Source organism: Nelusetta ayraudi, unplaced genomic scaffold, assembly GCF_046127955.1.
Source record: "Nelusetta ayraudi isolate G7.1 ecotype Tasmania unplaced genomic scaffold, CSIRO-AGI_Nayr_v1 ptg000002l, whole genome shotgun sequence".
Classification (NCBI taxonomy): Eukaryota; Metazoa; Chordata; class Actinopteri; order Tetraodontiformes; family Monacanthidae; genus Nelusetta; species Nelusetta ayraudi.
This window is the reverse complement of record NW_027466052.1, coordinates 8,141,728-8,167,176: the sequence shown is the minus strand read 5'-3', so window position 1 is coordinate 8,167,176 and position 25,449 is coordinate 8,141,728. Positions and strand designations below refer to the sequence as shown.

General features: G+C 44.8%; 1 protein-coding gene across 2 annotated transcripts in view; it reads right to left on the bottom strand.

Annotated features, from left to right (window-relative positions):
• The window catches only part of syt7b (synaptotagmin VIIb), an 82,560-nt gene that overhangs the window by 26,288 nt on the left and 30,823 nt on the right, over window positions 1–25,449 (bottom strand). Inside the window, exons 2-5 of one of the 2 annotated variants that reach the window (XM_076021649.1) lie at window positions 19,429–19,532; window positions 10,543–10,622; window positions 9,631–9,765; window positions 1,919–2,266 (exon numbers count right to left, since the gene is read on the bottom strand). In XM_076021649.1, coding sequence (XP_075877764.1) covers window positions 1,919–2,266; window positions 9,631–9,765; window positions 10,543–10,622; window positions 19,429–19,532 — 667 coding nt within the window. Of the gene's footprint in view, window positions 1–1,918; window positions 2,267–5,363; window positions 5,533–9,630; window positions 9,766–10,542; window positions 10,623–19,428; window positions 19,533–25,449 lie in introns of those variants that run through there. The other variant, XM_076021658.1, reaches the window with a different exon arrangement.

The following is a 25,449-nucleotide window of genomic DNA, read 5'->3' as shown; positions in this document are numbered from 1 at the left end:
AGTGTTCACAATGTTTTCCCCCCCCAACTGCCGTCCTTGGCTGGGGGAGAATAAATGGTCGGAATGTGTGGAAAAGGTTTTGCAGAAGGTTTCTTGCTTGGATGTTAGCGGCATATTAGCGTACAGATGTGCATTTTTAATGCCTGCAACGGTGGAAATCGGTCAGCAATGATGAGGGGATCACATGAGACCAACGTCTGTTCCCATTCACGCCGCGCAATTATGCATGACGCGACAGGGAAAGCACATTATGCCAAGTTGTCTTTATTTATGATTATGTTCTCTGCCCTTTGGAGCATCTGGGTTTCTTCATACGTTCACTTCCTGTAAACCTCAGATAAATCTGCGCCGTCCATTTTGGTGCCGGCCTTGTTGACAGCTCGTTCGCTTGTTGACTCGACTCCAGACGCTGCTGGTTAACGTTGCCTGTTCTAATGTTGCTGTTGCTCCTGCTGCTAGTTGTGCAAACCAACATTTGATGTTTCACACAATAAATAAGGCATCATTACACAATAATAAAGCATAGAGTGACAGGAACATAAAGTCCTTCTGTTTTTATTCTTGAAGAGCAATCAAGATGGACCTATATCACCATAAGTATTATAAATCAAGTATGCATGCACAGTTTGGTCTTCCTTAAGTATTCTTTCTACCACTTCATTCTATAAACTATTTTCTTGACTATGTGAGTCAAATAAGAATGAATTTTACCTTCATACAAGAGCCATTTACCTTTCCATTATTTTCTGACACAATGACACCGTTGACACTTGACTTTTAATTAAGATTAAAAATTAAAAAGTTGTTTTTTTTATGTAATCCATCTTGGAAAATCAATACCGGGTTAAAAGTTGTTGAACAATGTTTTATTTATCTATTGATTTGTTTTTAAATTGATTTATTGAAGTAAACAGGCTTTCCACTGTAGTTTGCATTTGAATACTTCCTGGTTACCAGCTTAGAGTTAACTTTTTTTTTTTTTAAAGAACTGTTTAAGTTTTGCGCTGACAAATAGATGAAACCACTACATCTCTGCAGCAGGTGCAGAAATGGCTCATTTGATGACAAGATTGCTACAAACTGCATAAATCGGGTAGAAGTAAACTGTCAGCTTCACTAGTGTCTTATCTAAAACGGTCTATCTCCCAGGTCGCCAGATGCACTTTGTCACAGCCCAACACATCTCCTCCAGGGTAAACCATGAACCAAATCCCACAACCTACTCAAATCTGAAAAACAGCGTTGGCCATGTGGGAAAAATACATTTTAAAGAAACTTTTAAATTTCTTGAGAAAAAGAGTGGTGCCTTGAGGAGTCCCAGTGAACTGCTGTCAGAGTGAGCAAACTGGGCTGATAGGAGGTGGAGGGATGGACACAAACAAGCTGAGCGCAGATACAAAGCAGTTATGTTTCAACATTTTTCCAATAGTAATAATAAGCTAATACATTTCTCATAAGCAAGTGTACAGATGTTTAATTTGCAAACTTGAGGATTTTTTTTAAATGGTTTGCTTTTTTTTTTTTTTTTTCATCTTGTTATTTCTAATGCAACTGCCCAAAATTCCATCTCAATATGCTGCACATGAGCACAGCATTTTACACTTGGCTTTGATTCTACCGAAGACTAACTTATAGTTGCGGACCAATCCTAAAGTTTGCTCAGAAACCTGGGTCAGGCACAAGCATGACTCATGTTGGCCACAGATGTTATATAAAGGCTTAGCGCTACTGCTGCAGATGCCCAGAGGAACTTTGTGCATCCAGACGAGATGAGAGCGGGCAGTGCCAGCGTTGCTATCTGATGACCTGGTCTGGAAAAAAAAGTATGGGTGATGCACACTTTCTCCTTTTTACCTTTCCTCTCCTCATTTTTTCTCCTCTTTTTTTTTTTTTTTGAGAAAAACTTCAGGACACTCACAGGAAGGACTTGACATCCAGGCCTCTGTGGCGGATCTGCTCCACCATGTGGTCCCAGCTGCCAGGGTTGGACCTCGACCGGCCCGCTCCTGTCCCTCTGTACCGGGAGGCTCCAGCCGGACTCCCCCGGACCCCTCGCGGGCCCCCGCGGTGGCCCCCTCCGCCTGGGCCTGTGTGCAGCTGGCCCAGGCTTTGAGAGGTGACAGGGGGGTCGTTGGGACCCGGAGGGGGCTGGTGAGTGAGGGGCTGTTGGAGGCTCTGCTGCCGGACCAGGGGCCGAGGGCGCGCCACAGCCGAGGACGGGATGTGCTCCAGGGTGGAGGCGGACGACAGCGAGGCATCCCCGAAACTGAGTGGAGGCGCGGGAGGAGCAAAAAGAGATGGATACGACAGGGATGACATCCGAGTTAGAGAGAGCGGGATTCAAAAAGATTCAAGTCATGGTGATATATATGTGTATGTAGATATATACATATATATATATATATGAACAGATGTGGTGACACAGTGTTTGTGCGTTGGCCATCAAAGAGAGACGCTCGCCGTCGCACACAACATGCAACATTCCAGAGTGAGACATCGCAGGCATGCGGTGGTGCAACATTCAATCGCTCCGCAAAGCGCAATCAAAACTAAACCTCTGCTTTAGTGCAACTCAATTCGAGGCCGAGCTGGAATATCACTTTCACCCCGGCCCTCCGTCTGCGGCGCCAAATTGTTCCCGCACCTTCGCTCCCTCGCTCATTAGCCGTGACCTACTTCTACCTTCTCCTCGCCTCTCGCCTCCACTTGTCTTCCTCCGAGGAGGCTCCCCACCTCTCCGTTCTCCCCGCCGTTCCCTCTCCTCTGTGCACCTGAGCTTGGCTTGCTCTCCTCTGTCCATTGTACCATCAGTCTAACCCCCTCCCACCCACCCGCTGCCAATCACCGCTTGGTAAATCTCCAGTCTAATTACCGCTCCGTTACACAAACAGTCTTGTAATGGCGCGTCACCCCTCAACCTCCCGACTATCAGTAAGATTGCACTGCGCAGCTGCGTCTCGGAGCTAAACGCTGTGAGGGAGGATTTACCGTGCGGACAGGAGTCGTGCTTAGCGGCGCCCTTGCAGGTATTAACTGGGCTCTGAGTGTGTTGGAGAGTCCGAGATATAAGGCTCAGCCGTGGGGGGGCAGACCCGAAGACAGGCCTTCACGCTAATTGTTTCTCCTTTTTTCTTTTGAGAATAAGAATTTTTAACTGACTGAATGTTAATTGCAGGATAAAAGTTTGCTGCTCGCTGCTTTTCTCATTGGGAGCAGTGTACCGTAGTAAAACGGGAGCAGCAAGATTTTCCATTTGAAGGATTTGGGGCATTTAAAAGGTGAAACTCTGGCCAACAGTCGGTTGGTGCGCTACATACAGACCAGCAAGAAAATAACTGCAGAGGACAGAAAAAGCAGTATTTACAGTATTTTGTTCTCACAATCTCTGACTTTATAACCTGAACTGTAGAGAGCCACCCACTGTAGCAATCCCATAGGAAAAAGCTTAGAAATAACTACAACATTCACCATTAGTTCTGATTGCACAACATACATTATTTAAAGCATTTCCATAACTGGAGACATTTGTACCTTTACTGACCAAAGATGTCTTGAAGCAAAATTAAGCTCTTGGAGCAAACTAATAAGTGGGACTGCATTATTTCATTCATTTATTTAATCTTTTCAGTTTCACTTTTCAACAGCGACAAACCTCTTGACACCCTCCGGGAAGATACATTTTACAACCTGGAGTTAATTCTTGAAATTCCATAAATGTTCAAACTTTTTTCTCCCCCATCGCCTTTAACAAGACTCCTGTTCAAATGACACAGTTTGAGGGAGCAGCTCCACCCGGCACCAAACCTAGCGACCTGCTGTTGGACGCCACGTGGCAGCAGTGTCGTGCGTTGGACTGACCAAGGACAGAAGAGTCCGGCGACACGTGAGGAACTGTGGATTCCTGCCGGCATCTGGCCAGACATCTGGGTGCAGCCCCATATGCTAATATCCTCTGACAGCCTGCTCAGTGTCACACACTTGGCAACTAATATATTCATGAATGGTCGAGTCAAAAATTCCAAGGATATACAACGCAGAGTCCGTTCCTCTCCGCGACTTCCCTCGCTCGCTGTATAATTGAGATTTTTTGGTGGCTGTCTTTACCGTCCCGCGCCTGCAACCATTCATCACACGCTCTGAGCATCAGCGATCCTGGCTGTCTGCATCCTATTACCAACTTAAAAGGCTTATTTTCACATTTCTTCTTGCTTGAAAGTCAATTAGGATGACTATAAACCTTGAGTGATTTTCTAATTAAGGAAAATTGAGGAGGGTAAAAAAAAAAAAACACAGAGGCTGTCGGATGACGGAGGGGGAAAAAAAATTATCGACTGCGAAGAGTGAAGCAGAGACATGGGAGCGAGAGAGAGAGAGAGAGAGAGAGTGAGAGAGCAAGAGAGAAAGGTAAGTGCATCAAAATAGACAGCCATTCTGAGATGAGTGGGGATTAAACTGGTAAATGTGAAAAAGGGTGAAAGAGGAAGCTGAAACATGTTCAACTGGACATCTGGACGCACAATGTCGTGTTAGTACGTGAGTTAAACATGCAAAATCAAAGCAGCGAAGCACTAACACACTTATACGTCCATACTGCCAGTTTCACTTGTTATGTTTATTGACTGTTGTTACTGAATTTTAAGCCTGAACAAAATAAAAGCAGGGCAGATCAAAGTTATTATAAAGGCAGACAAAAACATCAATGCTGTTTTTGATCATTATCATCATTGTGTTCTGTTCAGAAACAAACAGTCTCAAAAAAACAACGTAATCCTATATATATTTTTTTGCAATTATTTTTGATTGATTGATTTTTGTCCTCGTCCACTGGAAATCATGTGTTTGGCCCAATGGGTCTAAATCAGACTTTGAACATCAGGGCATTTTTATGCACACAAGACTGTCTCTATCTGTCGGCTAACACTTCACATTGAACTAAGTGATTTTTAAAAAAAAAAATAGAAAGTCTGAAGGAAAGAAAGGAAAGGTTGGCATCGTCCCAAATGCACTTGTGGGACTGAGAGCGACTCGCTCTGCAAAAGACTCCTTCAGCTGGCTGAGAAAGTCGGAATATTTCTGTGTGTTTGTTTGTCGGCGACAAAAGCCCCTCGCTGAGGATTTACTCATGCATCGCCGAGACGCCGCTGAGCGCCGACACACTCGATTCTCTCACAGACTCGGACCCATTCTCCTCCTGCGTGCTGTTTAAAAATAGCGTCCGGCTCCGAGAGGAGAGTGTGTACATGCAACGGCGCCGCTCGCGTTGCGTGTATGGGCTCCTCGGCGGGGGAGGGGGAGGAGGGTTGGGTTATGGGGGGGGGGAGGGCGTGGTCCACGTCATGCTGCTGTCGCGCTGCGCCACTCACTTGCCAAAGCGCAGGCCTCCGGCGTGCATGTGGCTCTGGACCGTCTGCCAGCGGCCTGCCTTGCTGCCCCCCGTCACCATGCTCCGAACACTGTCACTGCGACTCGGCCCCGCCCCCGAGCCAGAGCAAGCACCGCCCCCGCCGTTGCCGGCCCCCGGCGAGGGCCCGGCGCCGCCCGGCCCGCCCCGGTCTGCGGCCCCGCTGAGGGAGCGGTTGGACCGGAGACAAAGAAACAACACACGGACGGACGGACGGACAGACAGCAGGAAGAAGAAGGACGAACCCGGGAGATGACAGCAAAGAGAGGGACAGAGAGAGAGAAAGAGGAAGAGAGAGAGAGATAGATAGATAGATAGAGAGAGAGAGATGGAGAGAGAGAGAGAGAGAGAGAGAGAGAGAGAGACGAACAGACGAAGAGACAGACGCACAGACGCACAGGCCGGAGAGCAGAATAATCATTAGCAAAGTTTGTCAAAGACGGTGTGATGAGAAGAACTGAACACAACCTGCAGCAGCTGAGCAGACAGAGAAACGGCACTAGAGCTGTTCTAAAATAAAATAAACAAAAAAAATAAATAAATAAACAGTGTTAATCAATTTCTGTGAGATTGTAAAATCGAAAAACCAAAGTAGGAATTCCTTAGCGGAACCCACTCAACTGAGCTGAACAGATGGAAGACGTTACTGTCCAAACTACAAATGCTGAGATTTTTTTGTTTGAAGTTTTCTTTTGTATCTTTTAAAGGAATTGTTCATCCAAAATAGACATTTGACTCATTTTCTAATCAAGAGGGAGATTTTCCAGAATTGACAAAAACGAAACAAAACACATGACGAGTACACGTTGATGAAACCAAACAAGCCGTATGATGGAGACGTGTTGTGTTTTTGAAAGCAGAATTCTCTGCGTGCAGGGATATGGATTTGAATCTTAGAACCTAGATTAGAATATCACCAGGGGGATGCAGTAGCAGCGAGACGTAAATGGGTGGAACTTCGATCTTGGGTAAAGTGCTCCCTTAAAAAACAAACTTTGGAGGCATCTGTGTCAAGAAGTAGGCCACAGACTTCAGGTTGGAGGCTTAATTATGCGGCAGGTCGGCCCCATTTCACTCCACACGGGGGACGGCGGGTAGGAGGCAATCTACCGTCTCCGAGCCTGGCCGAGTAATGATGCTGAAGCATCATCTTCAAAATTTAACCCCCCAGACCTGCGGCTACAACAATAAAGTCTGCCTGATCTCACAGCAACTCACCGCGCATCTCGGGGTGAGAACAAAATCTGATTAGCGAGTGTGGTGGGGAAAAAAAATCATGAAAACAAACAAACTTCCCCTGATGTGTTTTTTTTTTTTTTGCTCAAACTGCTTCCGGCCGTTCCTCGGGAAACCACGACGGCTGAGCTCAACACGACACACAAGGACACAACTGAGACTCGGGGGACAAACAGCACAACACAGAGCTGCACATGGAAACGATGTCGGCTGAACTCGGTTCACAAAGTCCCCTTTTGAGTTTTGAATCCCTCAGTGCAACAGGTGCAAAAATCCCCAAAAACGCATCGGCGCCTTGAAAACTCTGCTGCTGTCTGCAAACAGGTTGCCTTTAATTGCGTCTCTAAAGTTTTAAAAGCACTGATTTACCATATGCCAGTCACTTGGGCTTTTCCAAAACCAGATAAACATCATTAGAATGTTGAAGGCGGACACACGAAACGCCGCATCAGCCTTTTCACCTCCAAACAAAATTGCCTGTAAAGGATAATGACATGCAGCTGCGACTTTTGCAGGAGTCTTTCGCCGCCGCCGCCGCTGCACACGCACGGAGTGTGTGATAGCTCTTTGTAAGAGTTGAGTGAGCCGTAATTACAGATGATAAAAAATAAAGAGGTTGGCTCTGACGCCTCGCTGATATGCAGGATGCGTCTCGGCCGGAAAGGAGGTTAATAATAATAACAAGTTTTGAATTTTAACCTCCAAAGTGCCTAAATGCTGCAGCACGGACGATGAGACAGTGTCAGTGTCTATGGAAAACTTCTCACGGACCGGACACAGAGAAATGACCACGGTAGGAAGTGACCAGGGTGCACGGAGAGTGGCAGCGATATGCAAACACCAAGACAGCACTGTCAACACACAACTCCAACAAAAACAAACAGAACTACATCCTCAATGGCAAGGTAAATTGTATTTAATTGGTTCTGGCTGAGATTTAAAGCGAATCAACTGTTTGATGGGCTGAAGTTGCACTTGCTCCCCCAGTGTTATCCCTGGAATAAAGCTTTTAAAAAAAAATCCCCACCGAGATAATCAGGTATTTAATGTAAGCTAGAAAGGGAACCAACCACCGTTCACGCGCTCCTGGCCTTGACAAATACCTTTCACTGGGTTTCACACCCACAAAACCTACGGAATACATTAATGCAGACTGCGTCGTCGGAGCAGACTGCGCAGAGCAAATAGAGCAAACCACAATTTTAGAATATTGGGCATTTGAGAGCCATAAATCTCTGCCAGAATGCAAAGAAGGACACTCGATGTGTGTCCTGTCGTGGCGGATAAATGGCCCCTGTGATTTAATGTATTCGGTCCAATCAGAGCAGCCAGCCACATGGACCATTGTTATTTTGATATTTAAAAATGTTTTTTTGATAAATGTGTAAAATCACCTCATCATTCTGTTAGTCATGGGCCATGTGGTGCATTCATCACAGGCTGACATTTTATTCACAAAACTCAGTAGAAAAACACATCCATAAAAAACACATAAAGAAAACAAAGGAAATTCAAATAATCTCTCACTTGGACGCAGCGAAGATACAGTTTAGTTATGTTGGTGACCATCATGGTTAGTTATTTAGTTAGTTTGTAAGTTAGTTAGTTAGATGGTTAGTTAGATTTGGATAAATGGGACTGAGGGACAGCAGGCCAAGACGGAGAAAGGTCAAGGGTCAAGGTGAGAGCTGCTTTCTTGGCAGGTTCCAGAGGTCAAAGCAGCGCCAGGAGGGCGCAACTGAGGAAATCCTGGCATTTCCTCCCACATCTTCAGAGTTAAAGACGTATCCACCGTCATCTCGCTTCCCCCTGAGAAGTCAAACCTCGGTTGTGTTTGGCAGCTGCCTTCTGCGCTGATGAGCTGCTCATCTTTTAACCTTTTTACCAGTGGCTGCCAAGCATGTGCGTATTAAAGCGCAGCTGCTGAAACAGGATAACGCGGCGGGTCGGCGCCGCACATCTCTGTCAGGTCCAGAGTGGCCAGCGGCGCATACTAAACGTGGGCCCGCCGTGGACACGGCTAGAGAGAAAACAGCGGGATTATCCTGGATGAGAGAGGAGTCGGATGCTGTTTCATTTGATGAGCTTCTGCTTCTGCCCTACTTCTCACATGAGCTTTTACTGGTGGTGGGCCTAAATATCGCTAATATCGATACCAATGTGGCTATTGGTTCTGATCAAAACTAGTATCATGAGATGGATACTTTAGATTTGTATCTATATATTTATTGATTACTATGTCTAAACTACTGCACTGCTGTCCATTAATTGGAATAAATTGTTTCTTTACCTTTTCCATAGGTAGGTTGTGTTGGCTTCTGCCAGGCCTGCACAGGTGTCTGGCATTTACACAATCAGGTGAATTGATGGCCACGACCCCTTTGCACACAGACACACTCACTGGTTGTCTATCCATGCCTGGAGAAGGTCAGAAGGACCGAAACCTTACGAAATAAATGGATAATCTGCACAAGTCTACGAGTGTGCGGTCGCTGTTTTTGTTTACCTGTTCCATAAAATGATTGCGGCAGTAATTGCAAGCAGGAAATAATATAAGTGGAGGATAAAACAAGCTGCTCTTTGTGATGTCTTCTGCATTAAAGGTGCCACAGGCTTTTGAATGGTGTGAATAAACTTCAGCTATTGACCTAAAAATGCTCAAATTTTGCCCTGAATTTTAACTAATTAATAATCCTCAAGGGAGAAAAAATAACTTAAAGGTCATGAAAATGAATTCAGATTTAGTACTTTGATGGGACATTCACCTTAATTAAAAAGCATCGGTGTTGTATTGGTATTGGCGATACCAGCTCTGTATTTATTTGCTATCGGATCGATGCCAAATCTTGCTAAATGCCACTCAAAGGGAACGATTATACGTCGCCGAAAAGTGAACACGCAAAAGACTTTACGTTCTGGCCGCGCTTGTGCTTCCAGTTGGACCTGCGTCACTTCCCAGGGGCCCAGACGAGCTGGCTGCGAGTGGGACTCACTTGGGCGTGAGGCGAGGGTCTCCATAGGGAGCGTAGGGAGACATGTTCAAGAGGAACTCCTTGGGTGGGTAGGAGCTCCACCTCTGTTGCACGTTGCTGCTGTCATTGTTGTTCCAAAAGTCTCGGTCAAGTTCGCTGTGGTCAGTGAGTGGGGGGAGAGAGAGAGAGAGAGAGAGAGAGAGAGAGAGAGACGGCACAGGTGAGACACACAGTGACGGCAAACGTCAGCTAAAAGACCAGCAGGCTCAGACAACGCTTCCAATTTAGCTTCCACGCTCATGTTAATTTCACACAGCTCCACTAGATACACAGGAAGTTCAAGATGAATCGCCTGCAACTTGTTGGCCTGAAAAAAAAATTCTGGAACGCCGTTGTCTAATTGAGAATGAAACAAAAGTAAAGAGCACATTTTATCACTGTGACAGGAGCACGAGGCAGAGTAAACAGGAGGGAAAGAGTTCAGGTAAGCAAAAGAGGCACACATTTGAAATCAAGAGGAGAAAACAGGAAGAGAGAAAGAAAGAAGAAATGAGGGATCAAACCGCACGTTATCATGAGCCACTCTATAAATATCGATAACCTTTCATGTTGCTGACAAAAATAACGTGCTCGCCAGGGAGATAAGAAAGGTATGTGAATTAGATTTTGCTTTGAAATGAAACCAATAGAGTAAAAATACTAATAGTTAGCAAATATGTGAGGATTTTATCATGGTTTATATATTAGCTGTTGAAGGGTGGAAGTAATGATTGATTAAAGAAATAACAAGCATGTAATGTTAACAATTGTCCAAGGTAATCGGAACGTATACACAATATCCAAAGGTGAAACTGATTGGAAAGCAGGTGCCAAACTCTGACCCTACTGCAAATGGCTCCCATATTGCTCCATCTGAAGAGCGCCGCCACCTACTTGATGGCTTTATTTTCCCCTCGACCTCTGGCTGAGTCCGGAGAGCCGGCGGCCTCCACCCCGGGTTTGTGCCGCTTCCCCTGCAGAACGAGATGAGCGACAGTGAGATGAGAGGCGGCGGTGGGCGGGTGGGCGACAACCTGGTCTCCTTGTTGGCTCTTGTTGACAACAAGCGGCGTTTTTCTATCTTCTTTTTGTTTTTTGTTTTTTTTTCCGCTGCAAGCAAAGTGCTCATCACGGAGGCTTTAGAGCGGCATCGGGTTACGGACGAGGAAAAGGGCAACGGCTGGTCTGGTGCCAGGAACGCTGGCTCCATCAAAACGTGACTCTCTTCAGCCGCAAAGAGATGCAAAGTGCACAAACAAAGGCAAACGCTTACAACTGCAGTCACACAACCTTAGACCTTAGCAGGGCACATGGTGAAGCAACTAAATCTGTCAATGGATAATGAAAAAAATATGTTTCTTTATCTGTGACTTCTGAAAACAGTTGACTTTAAATCAAAGTAAGAATTTGCATACACAGTTACTTGTCCCATTTACGTAAAAAATGGTTATAGGATATCACAACAGTAATGAGGAACTTGTCATTAGTCAGACAGTACATGACACAGTACACTGTAAAAACAACTTCAGCAAGTCACTTGATGGAAACAAGAAACAAAGTGACCTCATTGTGTAACCAGCAGCAAGAAAACTGTCCAAGTTATTTATATGCCTCTGGAAATGACCTGGTATGGTTATACGCTCTATTTAACGGTTAAATGTGTGGAGACATAAATACTTTTGTAAAAGTAACAAACATTTTACAGAGATTTTAGATTTTTTTTCAAACACTTGAGAGCCAACAGATTTGATTGCAGTGAAGTTACCACCACTGCGGTCATGATTCCTGCCGGATTTGTCCTGGTGACAAATGCTCAGCCTACAGGCTCGATGGCACGTTCCCTCAGGTGTCGCGCAAAAATGTTGTTTGTTACATTTTTCTCTCAGGCAGATGCTCTGAATTTCAAATGAGAAACAAATGAAACCATAAGGAGAAGAGGTGAACGAATTAAAGGGCCCTCGGGTGTCAAAGGCAGCTCTATAGTCCAGTAGTTGCAGTACTTGCTCTCTCCAGATGCTTACCACGAGGTAGACAGAGCTTCCAGTAGAGCCGCACGCGGTGCTCTCTCTTTTTGACCCCGGTGCTTTATTAAACTGTGTATGTATTTAACTCTGGAGGGTGATCTGGCTGAGCTTAGTCACCTATAAACTTACGTAACGCTTTTCCATGGCGACCTCAAAACAAGGACGCGGCGAGCACAGAGCCCATAAAATGTCCATTAAATAGGCCGGACCTTTTTCCGTTCATTCCTTACCGTGGCGCATTACAAAAACGACACACGCCCAGCGAGTTTTTTCTCTTTCTTCCTCTTTTTTATTTTCTTCCCCCATCCACCACCAAGAAAATCACATTTTTGGACCTGATCCTGTTTGGACTCTCGGCTACGCACCATCTGTTGCCGCGGATAATTATTCGCCCCGTCAACTTGACTGAGTTTTAATCACAAATGTCATATTTTGACATAAATACGCGGCCCTTTTGCACATGACGCCACCACATTGGCTCATGAGAAATCCGCGGCGCACCTTTGCTAGACATATTAAAAGATTGCAGCGGGGGGGGAACATGCAGTCAAAGCAGAAGTCTAGCGCTACTAGCTCATCATGCGCCTGGCTGAGGGAGTGGCAGCCTGATAAGAATTCTGTTCGGCTGCGCCAATTTTCTTTTGCAATGTAATTCTGAGGGTAAATTCTAATAATAGGTTCCTCAGACTATTTTATGTAAGCCTTTGTTGACACCCTGCTTCAGTCGCGGCTCTCGACGGCAGCACCCGGCTCCCCCTTCCTGCCTCAGACCTGCTTTCCTTTTGATTTAGCGAGAGGCGTCAAACTTAGCCTCGCGCTAATTCACGACTTCGCTCTTTGAAGTGTCACTTTAACTCCATCGCTCTTCCCGAGAGCTGACATTTTTCAGCTGCAGGGCTGCGTGTCGTCTGACTAATAACGTTCCTCGCAAACAGCTCGGAAGAAAAGAGCAGATGATACAAAAATTAAAGCGACGCAATCTGCGGTCGGATCTTAATTGTGGATTTAAATGTCAGCGCAGCATGAAGAAAATCGGTCCCTCCGCCGCTTGTTTTATTCGAGGTCTGCCAATCTGCCGCCGTGATGTGATGCTTTTCTTCCTCCTTTTTTTTTTTTCAAATGCCGTGACTATCATAAAGCGGCAGCTTTTTTAAAGCATCCTTTCTCGCAGGGCGGTGTGTGACTTGGAAACGGTGAGAATGTGACGAGGAGGCCTGGCGTGCAGTCGGAGGTGTTAAACCTGTTTCGGGGACGTGCGGTCGCATCTTCAGCAGCCTATATTTTTTTCATGTCACACACCAGGACTGTGTCATGTTCGCGGGCTATTTTTAGTTCACAAGTCATCTGACCAGCCTGTCACGAGGGCCGCTAGAAGACACTCAGGAAGAACATGCAACTTCAAAAAAAAAGAAAAGAAAGAAATCTCCCGTTTCACGCTGGGTTCAAATCGAGGGCCATCTCGTCAGCATCAGACAGGGGCGGCCGCGCCTCACCGCGAGCTCAGCCGACGGGATTTGTGTTCCCTCACAAAGCACGAGAGCAAAAGCAAAGCATAAAAAAAGTATGAACCTAATCATCAGTTTATGGCTCTCATTACACGAATGAAGTCTTAAGTGAACCCGTAACGAGACTCCGCAGAAAGGTTCAATTAAAAAGCTGCAAAAAACCAATGAATATATTACGAATCACACCTGCCGAGAGGTGAAAGAGGAGAATGCAGCGCCGCGTGGGCCAAACAGCACCATTAGCATCAGGCGCAGCAGCTAATGGCGCTCAGGTACAACCTCCCTGACTCTCTATTAAATCAGCTACATTCTGTTTGAAGGGTTTTTTTTTTTTGTCTGTTTACCTATTTTTGCTGTTTGTTACAGAGGATACAAAAGGGTTCTGGAACAACCAAGAAAGCCAATCTAAAATGCATATGTTTAAATGATTATCGTCATGCTACACACAGTCAGTCGAAACAGCAGCACAAACAAAGAAATACATATTTCACATTTCTGCAAGTAATTGAGTAGTTTGTAACATACTGTACAACGTCCTTTATGTTTATGTGTGGTTTAAAACTTAAAACAGATGGAACAAAGGAAAAGACTATTCGCAGATAACAGCAAAAAAGAGAAGATGTTGACAGCTCAGGTTTCATGGATGAGAAGTTTTTTTTAAATTTTACATTAAGAGTCACATAATATATTAATTTCCAAGTTTTCTATTTGTTTTAATCCTGGACCCCATCAAATCCTCTGATGATGATTAACTACCTGATAAAGCTCTTCAAATCTACACAGTGTAGCATTTTTAATTCTGTGTTTGCAGCCTCCCACGAAAAAGACTCAATTTTTGCTTACAGCACTGACCCACAGTGTCTTACCTATTGCATGGCAATGTGTCCAGGACTGGAGCAAATGCCTGGCTGGGGAGGGTGTTATAGTCTGTGAGATGTTATCAGAGCCCTTTGTGACATCACAAAAAAACTACATTTAAACAAAATGTTTGCACACACTTTCTAAGGAATGGATTAATATAAGTAAAGTAAGTAAAGGATGGGCTTTTCCCCTTTTGGGAAGAGTTCAATGACATAGAATTACATCATCATTATCATCACCGTCATTATTATATTATTGAAAATGCACTGCTGAACACTCTTTTGAAACGCTGCTGTGCAAACAGGTGGGCTCTCGTAACAGATGACTCCACCGCGTCCAGAGTGCAGTCTGTTTGTCATCGTGTCAAATCTCGCACGTCGGCGCCGACACAAACATTTCAGACTGAGAACTGGAGCTGGAGGCTCGGCCTATAACCTCCTTCGACAGCGGAACCGGGGGACTCGCAGCGGGATGCCGAGCGGGGAGATGGTACTATCAAGTGCATCTCATCTATCATTTAGCGGAATCATAAAATCTTGAGGAGGCTGGCGGAGAGGAGCAGGCAGGCGGGGAAGGTACAGTGTGGAGGGAGAGTGGGAGGACGTGAGAAACGCTCCAGGAGGAAGAGGAGGAGAACGAAGAGGAGGAGGAGGAGAAAACAGGCAAAGGGAGAAGAGAAGAAGAGAAGAAGAGAAGAAGAGAAATCCAGCTGGCAGAGTGATGGAGGGTTGCAGGAATCTTGCTCGTCTTTTTGACCGTTGTCACCCAGACTGGTCCACAAAGGTTCTCGCTCTCTGCTCCCGTCCCATCCTCCTTCCTCCCCTCCCCTCCCCTCCCCCACCACCACCAGCTCCCTCCCGCCCTCTCTTCCTCTTCCCCCTTGTCCCACTTTCACATAGCAACCGATGGTGTGAGACCAGCTTGATCCCTCCCGACGCCGTCGCCTTCTCCTTCTTTTCGCCACCTTTTCACAGCCAGAAAATTTGCCTCTTTGGCTAAAGTGATTAATGGAGTCAAAGGGCAGCTCGCCTGCTGAATGCAGCAAAAACCGGCCTTTGTGCACCAATTTCCCAAGAAATGACTAAACACTTAATTTTATCTCCTTAACCTTCTTTTTCATATGTTGCAAGCCCACTCGGAATCGGAAGAAAGTTAAATGGCAAAACAAGCAGAGAAGAGCCCAATGTGAAAGTTTGGGTCAAATTAGTTTATTTATTTAACATGAACTATTTGTTGCTTCCTCTGCTGGCACTGAAAAAAAGGTCTCAAAAGGTCATAAAACCCAAATTCTACATCATAATGTCTTATTAAAGATGCATTATCACTCTGTGTGTAAATGCCACCTTCAAGCTCCTGCGAAAACTGTTCCTTCCTTACTCTCAATACCCTTTGTTGCAGTTTTTTTTTTCTAGGAATAGAATAGTCTTTCCTCCAAAAAGAATGAATCATACCATTGCAACAAGAGACATTTTAATTAAATGCAGCCATTAATTTGGCATCTTAGCTCATTTTTTTTTTCAAATTTCATTTCCACTTATTTATTCAACTTCCTCCCACTCCTGGAAAACATGCCTGTTGGCAAAGTAAATGAAGATCTGCAGAGACCCGGACGACTAGCAGTATTCAGTAGGAGTAACAGTGATTCTGACTGAGGCTCTGTTGCAGCAAAGAAGAGCAGAGTCATGTTGGAGAAGGAATAAAGACGCAAAGGTAAAGAAACAAAGGCCCTGTTTTCAATTGGTCACTTGTAACTGTTTTGGGGGATTGGATCACGAGAACGAGGTGGTTTGGGTATTCAGATGACAAAACGGATTTGGACTGTTTGCACTTGGTTACTTTGTGTGTTTTTTGCCGATCGGAATATGAAAAACGCATGAAAATGACCAAGTGCAAACAGGGCCAAAGAGGAAGATTCGATTGACACTCAAGCAAACAGAGGCAAACACCAGTTTCAGTTCCAAGGGTGACGGAGTTTCGCTTCACACACATTTGGTGAAACCAGTTTTGAATTTGACGTCCACTTTAAGACAAAATGTAAGAATGAATAATTAATAAAAAAAAATTCATGTTAACTCCACACTTGTCTGTGTTGCATCCACAGTTGTGCTGCAAGGAAAAGATACAACAGTGGGCCAATGGCGACCCAAAGGCAGCATGGAAGAGTGCAGGAAGTATCAGTCACTGCATTGTATAAAGATGGGCGGAGTCATCGTGACGTCACCCACGGGTTTGCAAAGACCTGTTTCTGATGAAACCATAGCTGTGTCCACAACTTTATGGCCATTTCCACTCAAAATTAGACCAAATTGGACACTGCACTAAACATTACATTACATTAGAGCAACATTTTTTTTTAACAGCAATTTAGTCCAACAAAATCACTTGAGCCAATTTGTAAGAAGATGTATTGGCAGCCAGTCATTATTAGTCTTTTTGCAACCAACTTTGCTCCCCTGCTGGCCAAACAACAGAATGCAGGTTTTTGCCACTCCCACTCTTGGCCTTCTTTTTTGAAAAGCGGAAAATCCAACCATCTTTACACAGTCAGTGGTGCCGGCGGACCAACATGTGCCAGGAGTGGCTTCGGCAGCGACTACTAGCTCACGGCAAAGCGATAGGTCATTAGCATTTGAATGGTTAGCACGGCGCTGGAGGCACGGACGCCAGCAGCCGCCATGCACAAAGCTCAGAGTGCACATAACCGTGTTTACCGGGAGCACTGAGGCCTCTAATCATGTTTGCTGTCACGGCCGACCGTGCTCTCTCTGTCCGGCTCCCTGCGTCACAGAGCACAGAAATGGAATTCAACGTCAGTGTGGATGACAAAACGGGGATTGGAGACACCTGAATGGCGCGGACCCAAGGACGCGGTGCCACAAAAGATCGCCTCGCTGCCCCCTGGGCTGCAGCTCACGGAAAACCTGGAGCCATTTCGCCGTCGAGAGCGCGTTGCATCGGCTCGAGTGTGTGATTTGTCGAATTCAGACTCTCATTTTGTGATGTTGCCCCTCCAAACTCGGCCCTGGCACTCAAGTAAACTGTGCTCGCACTTGGATTCCTGCACGCTCGCACCCACCTCGTTTATTGCTCGCACAGATTTCCTGCGATCGAGATTCAACTCTTGCCCTCGCACTGGGGCGGCTCGCGCTCTCTCGCAGAGCTTCTCTTCTCAGATTTGGACTCTGCATTGGATATTGTGTGTGTGTGTGTGTGTGTGTGTGTGTGTGTGATAACCCCATGAAAACTCACCAAACCAATGAGAGGCTTGGTGTAGCGTGGTGAGGTTAAAAAAAAAAGAGACCCCTACCAGCTTGCAGGCTTGTTTACGTGACTTCTTCAAACGGTTTTCATAACCGGGTTCATCAACTGTATTTTGCACAGTTGATCTATAAGGAACTTCCCTAGTTTCCCAATTTTAAATCATTATCATCATAACAGTTTATCTTTGTTAATTTTTTTAGATCTCAGACACCATTAGCCAGCTTTATAGCTCCCTGTTAAAACAGATTTTTTATTTGTTGGACTTTCCATAAGTTTAGAAGGAGACAAAAATGAGATGGTTGTCAGTTGGTTTCAGAAGGAAAAACCAACACCTGGATATGGGGGGTGTCAATAACCTGGGAAAGGTATTGGAGGCCACGGTGACATCACAAAGGGCTGTGTGTCTTATCAAACAGGTTGTATAAGGAGGAGCCAGCAAATCTAGTAAAGAACAGGCTTTTCACGGTTCAAGGAGGTTTAGGTGAGAAGCTTCAGACAATTGTTATTCTTAGAGAACATGTATGTTTTTATGACAATGATAGACAGACCTACAAGCTCAAACATAGAGATTACATGTTATTTGTGAATGTTCATCTTGGACACTGTCTTTCATTTTTAAGTTTTTGGTTGATAATAGAAAAATCAGCACAACTGAAGTTTTTGTGTATTTATTATTTATTACACATTTATTTAACCCCTACTTTTACAGGCTGTTCCAATAACAACAATGACTAGTTAACTGGTAGTCAGACAGCAGTAACATCAAAACAAAAAGTCCTTGTCAAGAGGGTGTGTTAAAGGATTAACGAAAAAGCTTCCAAAGATGTTTTTTTTTTTTTTTTTTTTTTTCAATTAACCTTAAATTGAATTGAAAACCTCCTTGTGGGATCAAACTGGGCAGTTTGAGATCCTGCTGTGAGGCGGAGTATGAAAAAGCCATTTTGCCGAGCCTTGTTGGAACAGTTGGAACACTGGAGGAGGCCGGTGATTAATCATACAATAACTGAAGTTTCTGGCTGGCTGTCTTTCACGATATCTTGAAAAATAAAGGCTAATTGTCCATCGCGTGGGTCCACAGCAGTTTGTCACAGTCTCCTGTCTCATTCCAACGAATGCGCCGTGTTATTTTTTTGCTGTGCTCCTCGGCTCTCCTTCTTGTTCTCACCCTGATTAGTTTTACCCGTTGCACATTTGCCTCCCCGCTGTGATGCATTAAGAATGAGTGTTTTCCTCTTGTTCCTCCGGTCGGGTAGCTTGTGTTCCGACATTCCAGCCCCCTCTGCGACAACGTTTACATTTTTAAAAATGTTTTGACTTCAACTTTGCCAGGGAGCTCTTTCAGACCCTCTTGGCCTCGTTCAGCTCCTCCAGTCATCTGCATGCTGCCCCCCCCAACCAGAAGACCTTCTTTTCTTGTTACCTTTCTCACTAAATAATATATGGAACGTCACCGGTGCAACTGATGTTTGGCATTTTTCTCTTAAATTAAAGGGCCCCTATCATGGCCAGTTTCACATTTGATAAATTACTTTTGGTGGTCTACCTCCAACAGTATAAAAGGCTTGTGTGGTCGAGAAAGGTGTAGATGCCTTACAAACAAGGCTTTCTGTCACTCAGCCACTTCCTTGTGATTTGCCAGTCGCTCACAGCTAGCGCTAACTAGCATGAAAGATCACCACTAGCTCTGTGCAGTGACGCTTTGCCCATATTTAAAAAAAAAAAAAAAAGTCTTCTGAGCTATGACGATGATGGTTAGTTCGACCTGTGACATAGAAAGTCGTGCAAAAGTCAAACAGCTCGATTCACTGCTGTAAGACGGAAAAAGGCAGTCCATCTAGAAGTGCCTGAATTGACATTTTTCATATCTGGCGTGTTAGTTGGCATGTCAGTAATGCTCAAATACATGTTAAAGAGATGAAAGAAATATGTTTCTGCATAATAGGACTCTTTGAAGATCAAACATCAAAATCATTAGTTGTTTAGGCTACCAGCTTGAAGTCCCGCGTTAAAAAAAGGAGCATTTCATGAAAAGAAAATCCGCCCAAAGATCCAACAAATTTTTTGGTTCACTGTCAAAATGGCATTTTAAAGCCGAACAGCGTGAAATGAGCAGCAGGACGGCGACCTACCAGCTTACGCTGACACCAGGTGCAGACGCCACATAGAGCGACCAGCCAAACGGCGCAGATGACGAACGCGACGGACACCAGGAACACACCGAGAGACACCGAGCCTGCAGGGGGGGACAGAGACACACAGAGGGACAGTGTCAGTGCATTTCCTCAAGTTGTGAAAGCGAGTCGCAACTCCTCACTTTAAAAAAACAACAAAAAAAAAAAACGTTTTTTTTTTTGCTGCCCTGTAATATGACTTCCCGTCAACATTTCCTTCCTTCCAGCATTCATCCTCTTATCTGGCATCCATCATCAACAAGCAGAGCAGGGAGTGGGTGGGGAAATTACACAGGGGCGCTGAAACGGCGCCATCCGCGTGTCCTCTGCATGTGTCAATGGAAGCGCACATGTCAGGAAGAGATAATATCAGCGGAACAGAAGCTGCGAAATTACCCGCTTCCCCTTTCTCTCCTCCACCTCATGGAGCCGTCTCCAACATTGCATCCCGCCGTCGACGGAAGAAAACCTCTTCATGACCTTCCGCTGCTCGTTCAGTCATCTGCGGCCTTGTTCGCCGGGACATTTGAGAGTGGCAGACTGTTGAGATGCGACGGCACGCTGGATGGAAACAACAAGCATTTTCTTTTTCTCCATCCCATGGCCACATCTCTTTCTACAGCGATACAGTTGATTGGTGGGTTTTCTCGACTCTTTTCTTTTCTGAGACTATTTTCCTCAGGATAGTTGAGAAAACCGATTTGGAAGCTACAGCGTACGCACCCTCATCCTTCTATATTTGGTGACAAATATAAGAGCTAATGGTCCAAAAAAACGTATCAAACCACAAACAGAATTGGCGCTTTGGTACAAAAATATTGCTCATTCATCCATGATCAGATTTTGAAATAAAAAAATCGCCAAAACAAAAAAACACTGGTAAAAACACTGTTTATACTTGAAGGTTCCTTGTTGCCTGTGCTTTTCATTGCTTGCTGACAAATTTATAGAAACATATTACATGAACAACGAAAAAAAATACAGATAAAGCGGCGTAATTATGCAGAGTGAGCTACGTTACATTGAATGATAGTAAAGATCTGGGGCCATGAAAATCCAATTAAAAGGATGTTTAAATGTCCACTTGCACTGCTGCATCCTTTCATTTGCAGAGGTTCCCTCAGTTTACATTTTCATTCATGCCATTGGCAGCATGCACTCTCTTAATTATACGAGTCCCAGATCCCCTTTTTTAATCTACCGTCCTTGGCCAAACAAAAGCCTGTTCACCTGCTTGATAAGCTATCTGATTTTAAATAATGAAATATTAGGCGCTGCGGAATCTGCCGGCAATTAGGATCAATAGGTTGCCAAAGTCTGAGCCTCTTCGGCTGGCAGCGGAGGGTGCGTTAACAACTCTTACAAAAGCATTTCAGTGCTTAACCCGATAAGTGGTCTCAGTCCATTGGTGTTCCTGCCAGTGCATGCAAAAGAACAGAGGAATGACTCTACTGAAGTGGCTACAGACGCCGAAAGGCTCTCCGGGAGGAAAACGCCGCCAGCTGGAAGAAAGAATGAATCCATTCAGACCTTTTCCCTCTGCCAGACCCCCAGTGTGTGGAGACAGCAGTCAGACAGGGGCGTGATCAGCAGGGGAAATGATAGTTTCAGTCGCTGACCCACAAGAAATGTTTTCATTTTTACACACAAGTCGATTACACTTTTTAAAAAATGTTATTTACTCTGAGTTTCCCATTGCCTCGTGTGTGTGTGTGTGTGTGTGTGTGTGTGTGTGTGTGTGTTAGTTCATCGATTATAAAGAGTGTTAAGGCACCGAAATGCAAAAAATCAAAATATTCACCAGCAAGCTTATAAACATTCTCTTGCAGGGCAGCTTTTGATCCATCGCTGTGCAGCAAAGTATAAAAAATATATATATTTTCAAGAATTTCACAAAAATCGAAAGCCTTTTCTTTCTTTTCTGCTCAATCCAAAGTGATAAACAAACCATCGAATTGGTGCGCAGTGAAAATCGCCCACAACATTCAAAAATTCAAGAATTACTAGGAAAAAGCCAACATGTGGTGAGGAATTGATGAGTTGTGCCGCTGGTTTGGTCAGGTTTCTGTTTTTTTTTTTCTCTTGAACCATTAAGATGGAAAAAAGTGATTTAAATATTGATCAGTTAATCAATCAGTGCACTGTCTCTCTCCAACTGGCCTAAAAAACATCCATCTATCCATTTTTTTGCTTCTTCCTGAACTCCAGCTGTCGTACGGCAAAGGCAAACAAAAGATCTTTTAAAAAAAAACAGATTTATCTTGATGTTACAAAGAAGTCAGTCGAATTTTTTCAATCGTTTTCTTTCCAGTGTCTGTCACTGTCACTCTCACTCACACACACATGCGCAAAATAGTGAATTATGCTGCCATAAACTGACAAGCATGTCATTGATTGTGATGATTTGGATGATGTGTTGTGTTGTCATACTATTACATTAAAATGCGTAAATTCTTGCCCCCAAACAAACTTCTCGATCCAAATTTCCATCACGTGACATCCTAAGAACAAGAAGATCCCATCATCCGCCGGCCTATTTACAGATTCACACGTATAAATGAGCTCAGAAGCCACGGAGGAGGCTCCCCCCTTCTGCCAAAAGAGCTTCAGGAGTGCTTGTGTCAGCTGCACCTCGTGGCTGGAAGTGCAACGCGGTTCGCGTCAGGCGCCAAGTGACTCAGTGTCAGCTGACGCCGCCTCCTAAAATAAGACTCCATTGGCTGAGTACTACGCAGTTCAAATCTGCCGCCGCGTGAGTCCGTCGGTCACCTTCTTTACCTGCGTAAGCACCTCAAAATAATCCTGCTGGTTGAGAAAACCACAAAAAAGAAAAACAACAAAAACCTCTTGTTGGCGCTGTGGCCGCGCAAATAACACTAACCCTGTTTCATCATCCCTGTCTGTAATCAGTCGGCGATGCTTCAAGGAACTGTATCCCAAGGGGGGGCGCTAATCAATATTGGTGAAAGATAGACCCAACAGAGGCCACTGGCACCACCACCGCCAGCTGCGCAGTTATTACCCAGCGATGTAGCTGCAGATCAGCACCATGGACAGCGCCACTCGCTCCACACTGTCGGACTGAATATTTTCTGCTCTTCCTCTCAATAATTCAGCTTCGGCACACGGATGAAATAAACATCGAGTCCACTGCGTCGCACGTCTGTGTCGTTCGGAAACGCCTCCTCTGAAAACCAGTGTGACAAAGTGCGCCGGGACCACGTTGTGTGTCAGGTAGTGGCCAAGGCGTACAAAAACCCAATCGTCCACGGGTAATTATTGTGTGCATTAACAGAGGTGAAACAACAACATCACTCCCATATGGCAGTGCAGTTTGAACTCCCACTGCCAGCCTGTAATTACAGATGAGGGCTGGACACACACACAAAAGCAAGGGCGGCGCGGTTCAAGTTTTAACTCACTGCGATGCCCGACAAGCGGCAACGCTTGCGTCACCCAAAAAGCCTCCATCTCCTCTCCAGCGCCTCACTCGACGACCAGATCCTTGCCAAAGAGACGAGGCCTCCCCCTCTAAAATCCACCGGCCCCCTTTTTTCCCCGAGAGTCACCACCTGGCCATCTGCTGCAGGAGCAGGCCTCATTAAAATGTACTAATCGCGGCTAAAAGGCTTCTATTCTACTGGGAACAATCGCTTCGGCGGCGCTACAGTCAGAATTTGCCTTTTGTTTTTGGTGCAAAAATGCATTAGTGGATTTTTCTATTTGTGTTACAATTAAGGTTGATGATTTCATGCGCAAACCCAAGAAAAAAAAGGGGTGGGGGTGGTGGTGGTGGTGGTGGGGGGGGGGGGGCGCAAAAAAAACAAAACAGAGACACACAAATAGGATCATAAAGCGGGCGGGTGTGTGAAACAACTGCTCGTCCGCCCTGTGAGGAGCCAGCTGTGGCAGGCAAATTGAAAAAAAACAAACAAACAAACAAAGCAAACAAAAAACAAAAAAGGGTCCATTTGGGATTCAGGGCGGCTGTGAGTGTGGAGGTGCCACCAGGCAGAATATGACGGACACGTCCCATCTTGCAGCAGGAAGTCGCTCACTGGCCAAACCCAGCGGATTTGGAGCTAATTATGATGAAAAGTCGATAAATTTAGATGCTGATTAGCGGAATTAGGTAATGCCACTAGCTCGCTTCATCAATCCGCACTTCAGCCTGGTGGCTCCGGCTTCAATTAGCTGTCTGCTTTGCACACATTTCTTTCCTTGTTTAAATACCACGTATGTGCAGAACTGCCTTCTGTTGCCTTAGACTGTGACTATCTAGTATTATCTGCTCCCATACCACAACTGTATGGGAGCAGAAAATATATTTAAGTCTTTCCAGTAGCACTGCCTACTGTTAAATATTCTTGTCCGTTACTGCAAACGGTTGAAATTCATTTTTTCTTTTTGTTTTATTCCTTCCAAAGCACATTATGACAATTGTTTTGTTTATTGTTGTTGATCTGTCCAAAGACGTGATCCTCATGTGGTTGTACTGTACATACATTTTGTCATGTACATGGGTGTATTGTCTTATTTCCGTGGTTGGAATCAATAAACTACATCCATCTATCTATCTTCTATCTATCTATCTATCTATCTATGTATCTTGTCTGTCTGACTGTCTGTCTGTCTGTCTGTCCGTCGTATGATTTCTGGCGAGGAAAAACATTTTGCTGTCCCGATGTAATACCATTTCACTGGAGGTTTAATGAGTGGATTGCCAGAAGGAGCACCCACTGCGCTGTATTTGGTATCACACTGGGCGCCTCCCATGGCTCCAAGTGTAAACAACAGGCTCTTGCAGTAGAGCTCCGATCGAGCTCTCACTAGCTCCCTCTTGCTATTTCGGTCTTTTTATACGCAACCCTGCCGTTTTAAACGATCCCGGCCCGAGATAATTGAGTTTAGGAGCATTAATATAAAGACTGCTTCACGGCTGATAGCCTACTGAGTTCTGTGCTCCTGTTGCAAGTGTTATTTTTGTCTACTATCACCCTACTTGCAGCCTCTCTGCCAACACCATTATTCTGCTCTCATAATAATACAATTTATAACACAATCCATTAGAAGTGCTCAGCAGAGCATTCATAAAACCGCTGTGCTCTCCCCGTCTCCCTCACTGCCTTCCTCTGCGTGACCCGCCCTCCAATCCCGTATCAATTATTCAAGAGTTTCCAGCACAAAACTGATAACGTTCAAGTGATATTATGTGACAGGATAAACTAAAGAGTCAAGGTCTGTGTCGGGGAAGTGAAGGGGAAAAAAGGAACACTATTTATCAAGCCAAATCCAAACAAGGCCAAAGAAGGATTTGGGGAGCGTGTAACATTGAGGTGAATAAAAAAAAAAAAGTGCTTTTCAAAATTGCATTTATATTTACACCCCTGCGGAGATGTTGTGATGATTTGCCTCTGCATTCAGCGGAGACCTTGAGTAGCTTGAGGTTAAACCTTGAAGGTGTGTTCAGCTATAGCACAAGCTGTTCAAACACTGCAGCTTACTATTAGCATTTGAAATAATCTGGTTTTAATTTACTTCTAAGGTTTTCCAGTGTGCTTGGATCCTTTTCAGAAATATATATTTTTTGTTAACATTTAACTGAGTTTTAACCTTTGAAAGGAGTTAGCTAGTTTGTTTAGACAGTGAACAGGAGCATGTAGGTCATTACATGAAGTTTGGATTTTTACTTGCACCAACAGCAGAATTGTATATTTCAACGTTTGATCAGGGCGTTTGAGCGAAACTCACCAAATAAAAAAAAGGTGGCAGTTTTATATAGAGAGGAAACAGCAGTCACATTTGTGCTCGTTCAGCGTCAGTGTTATTCAGTGCCGGCATTATCAGGGGAACATCGACCTGCTGCGAACTGAATCTCGCTGGATTCTACATGTTGTGAAGTTGGCGCTGATGCGAAAGTGGAGAACCCAGCAAATGAAAGTGGCCGTAAAAGAGGGCTGTTTTATGTGATTTATCTAA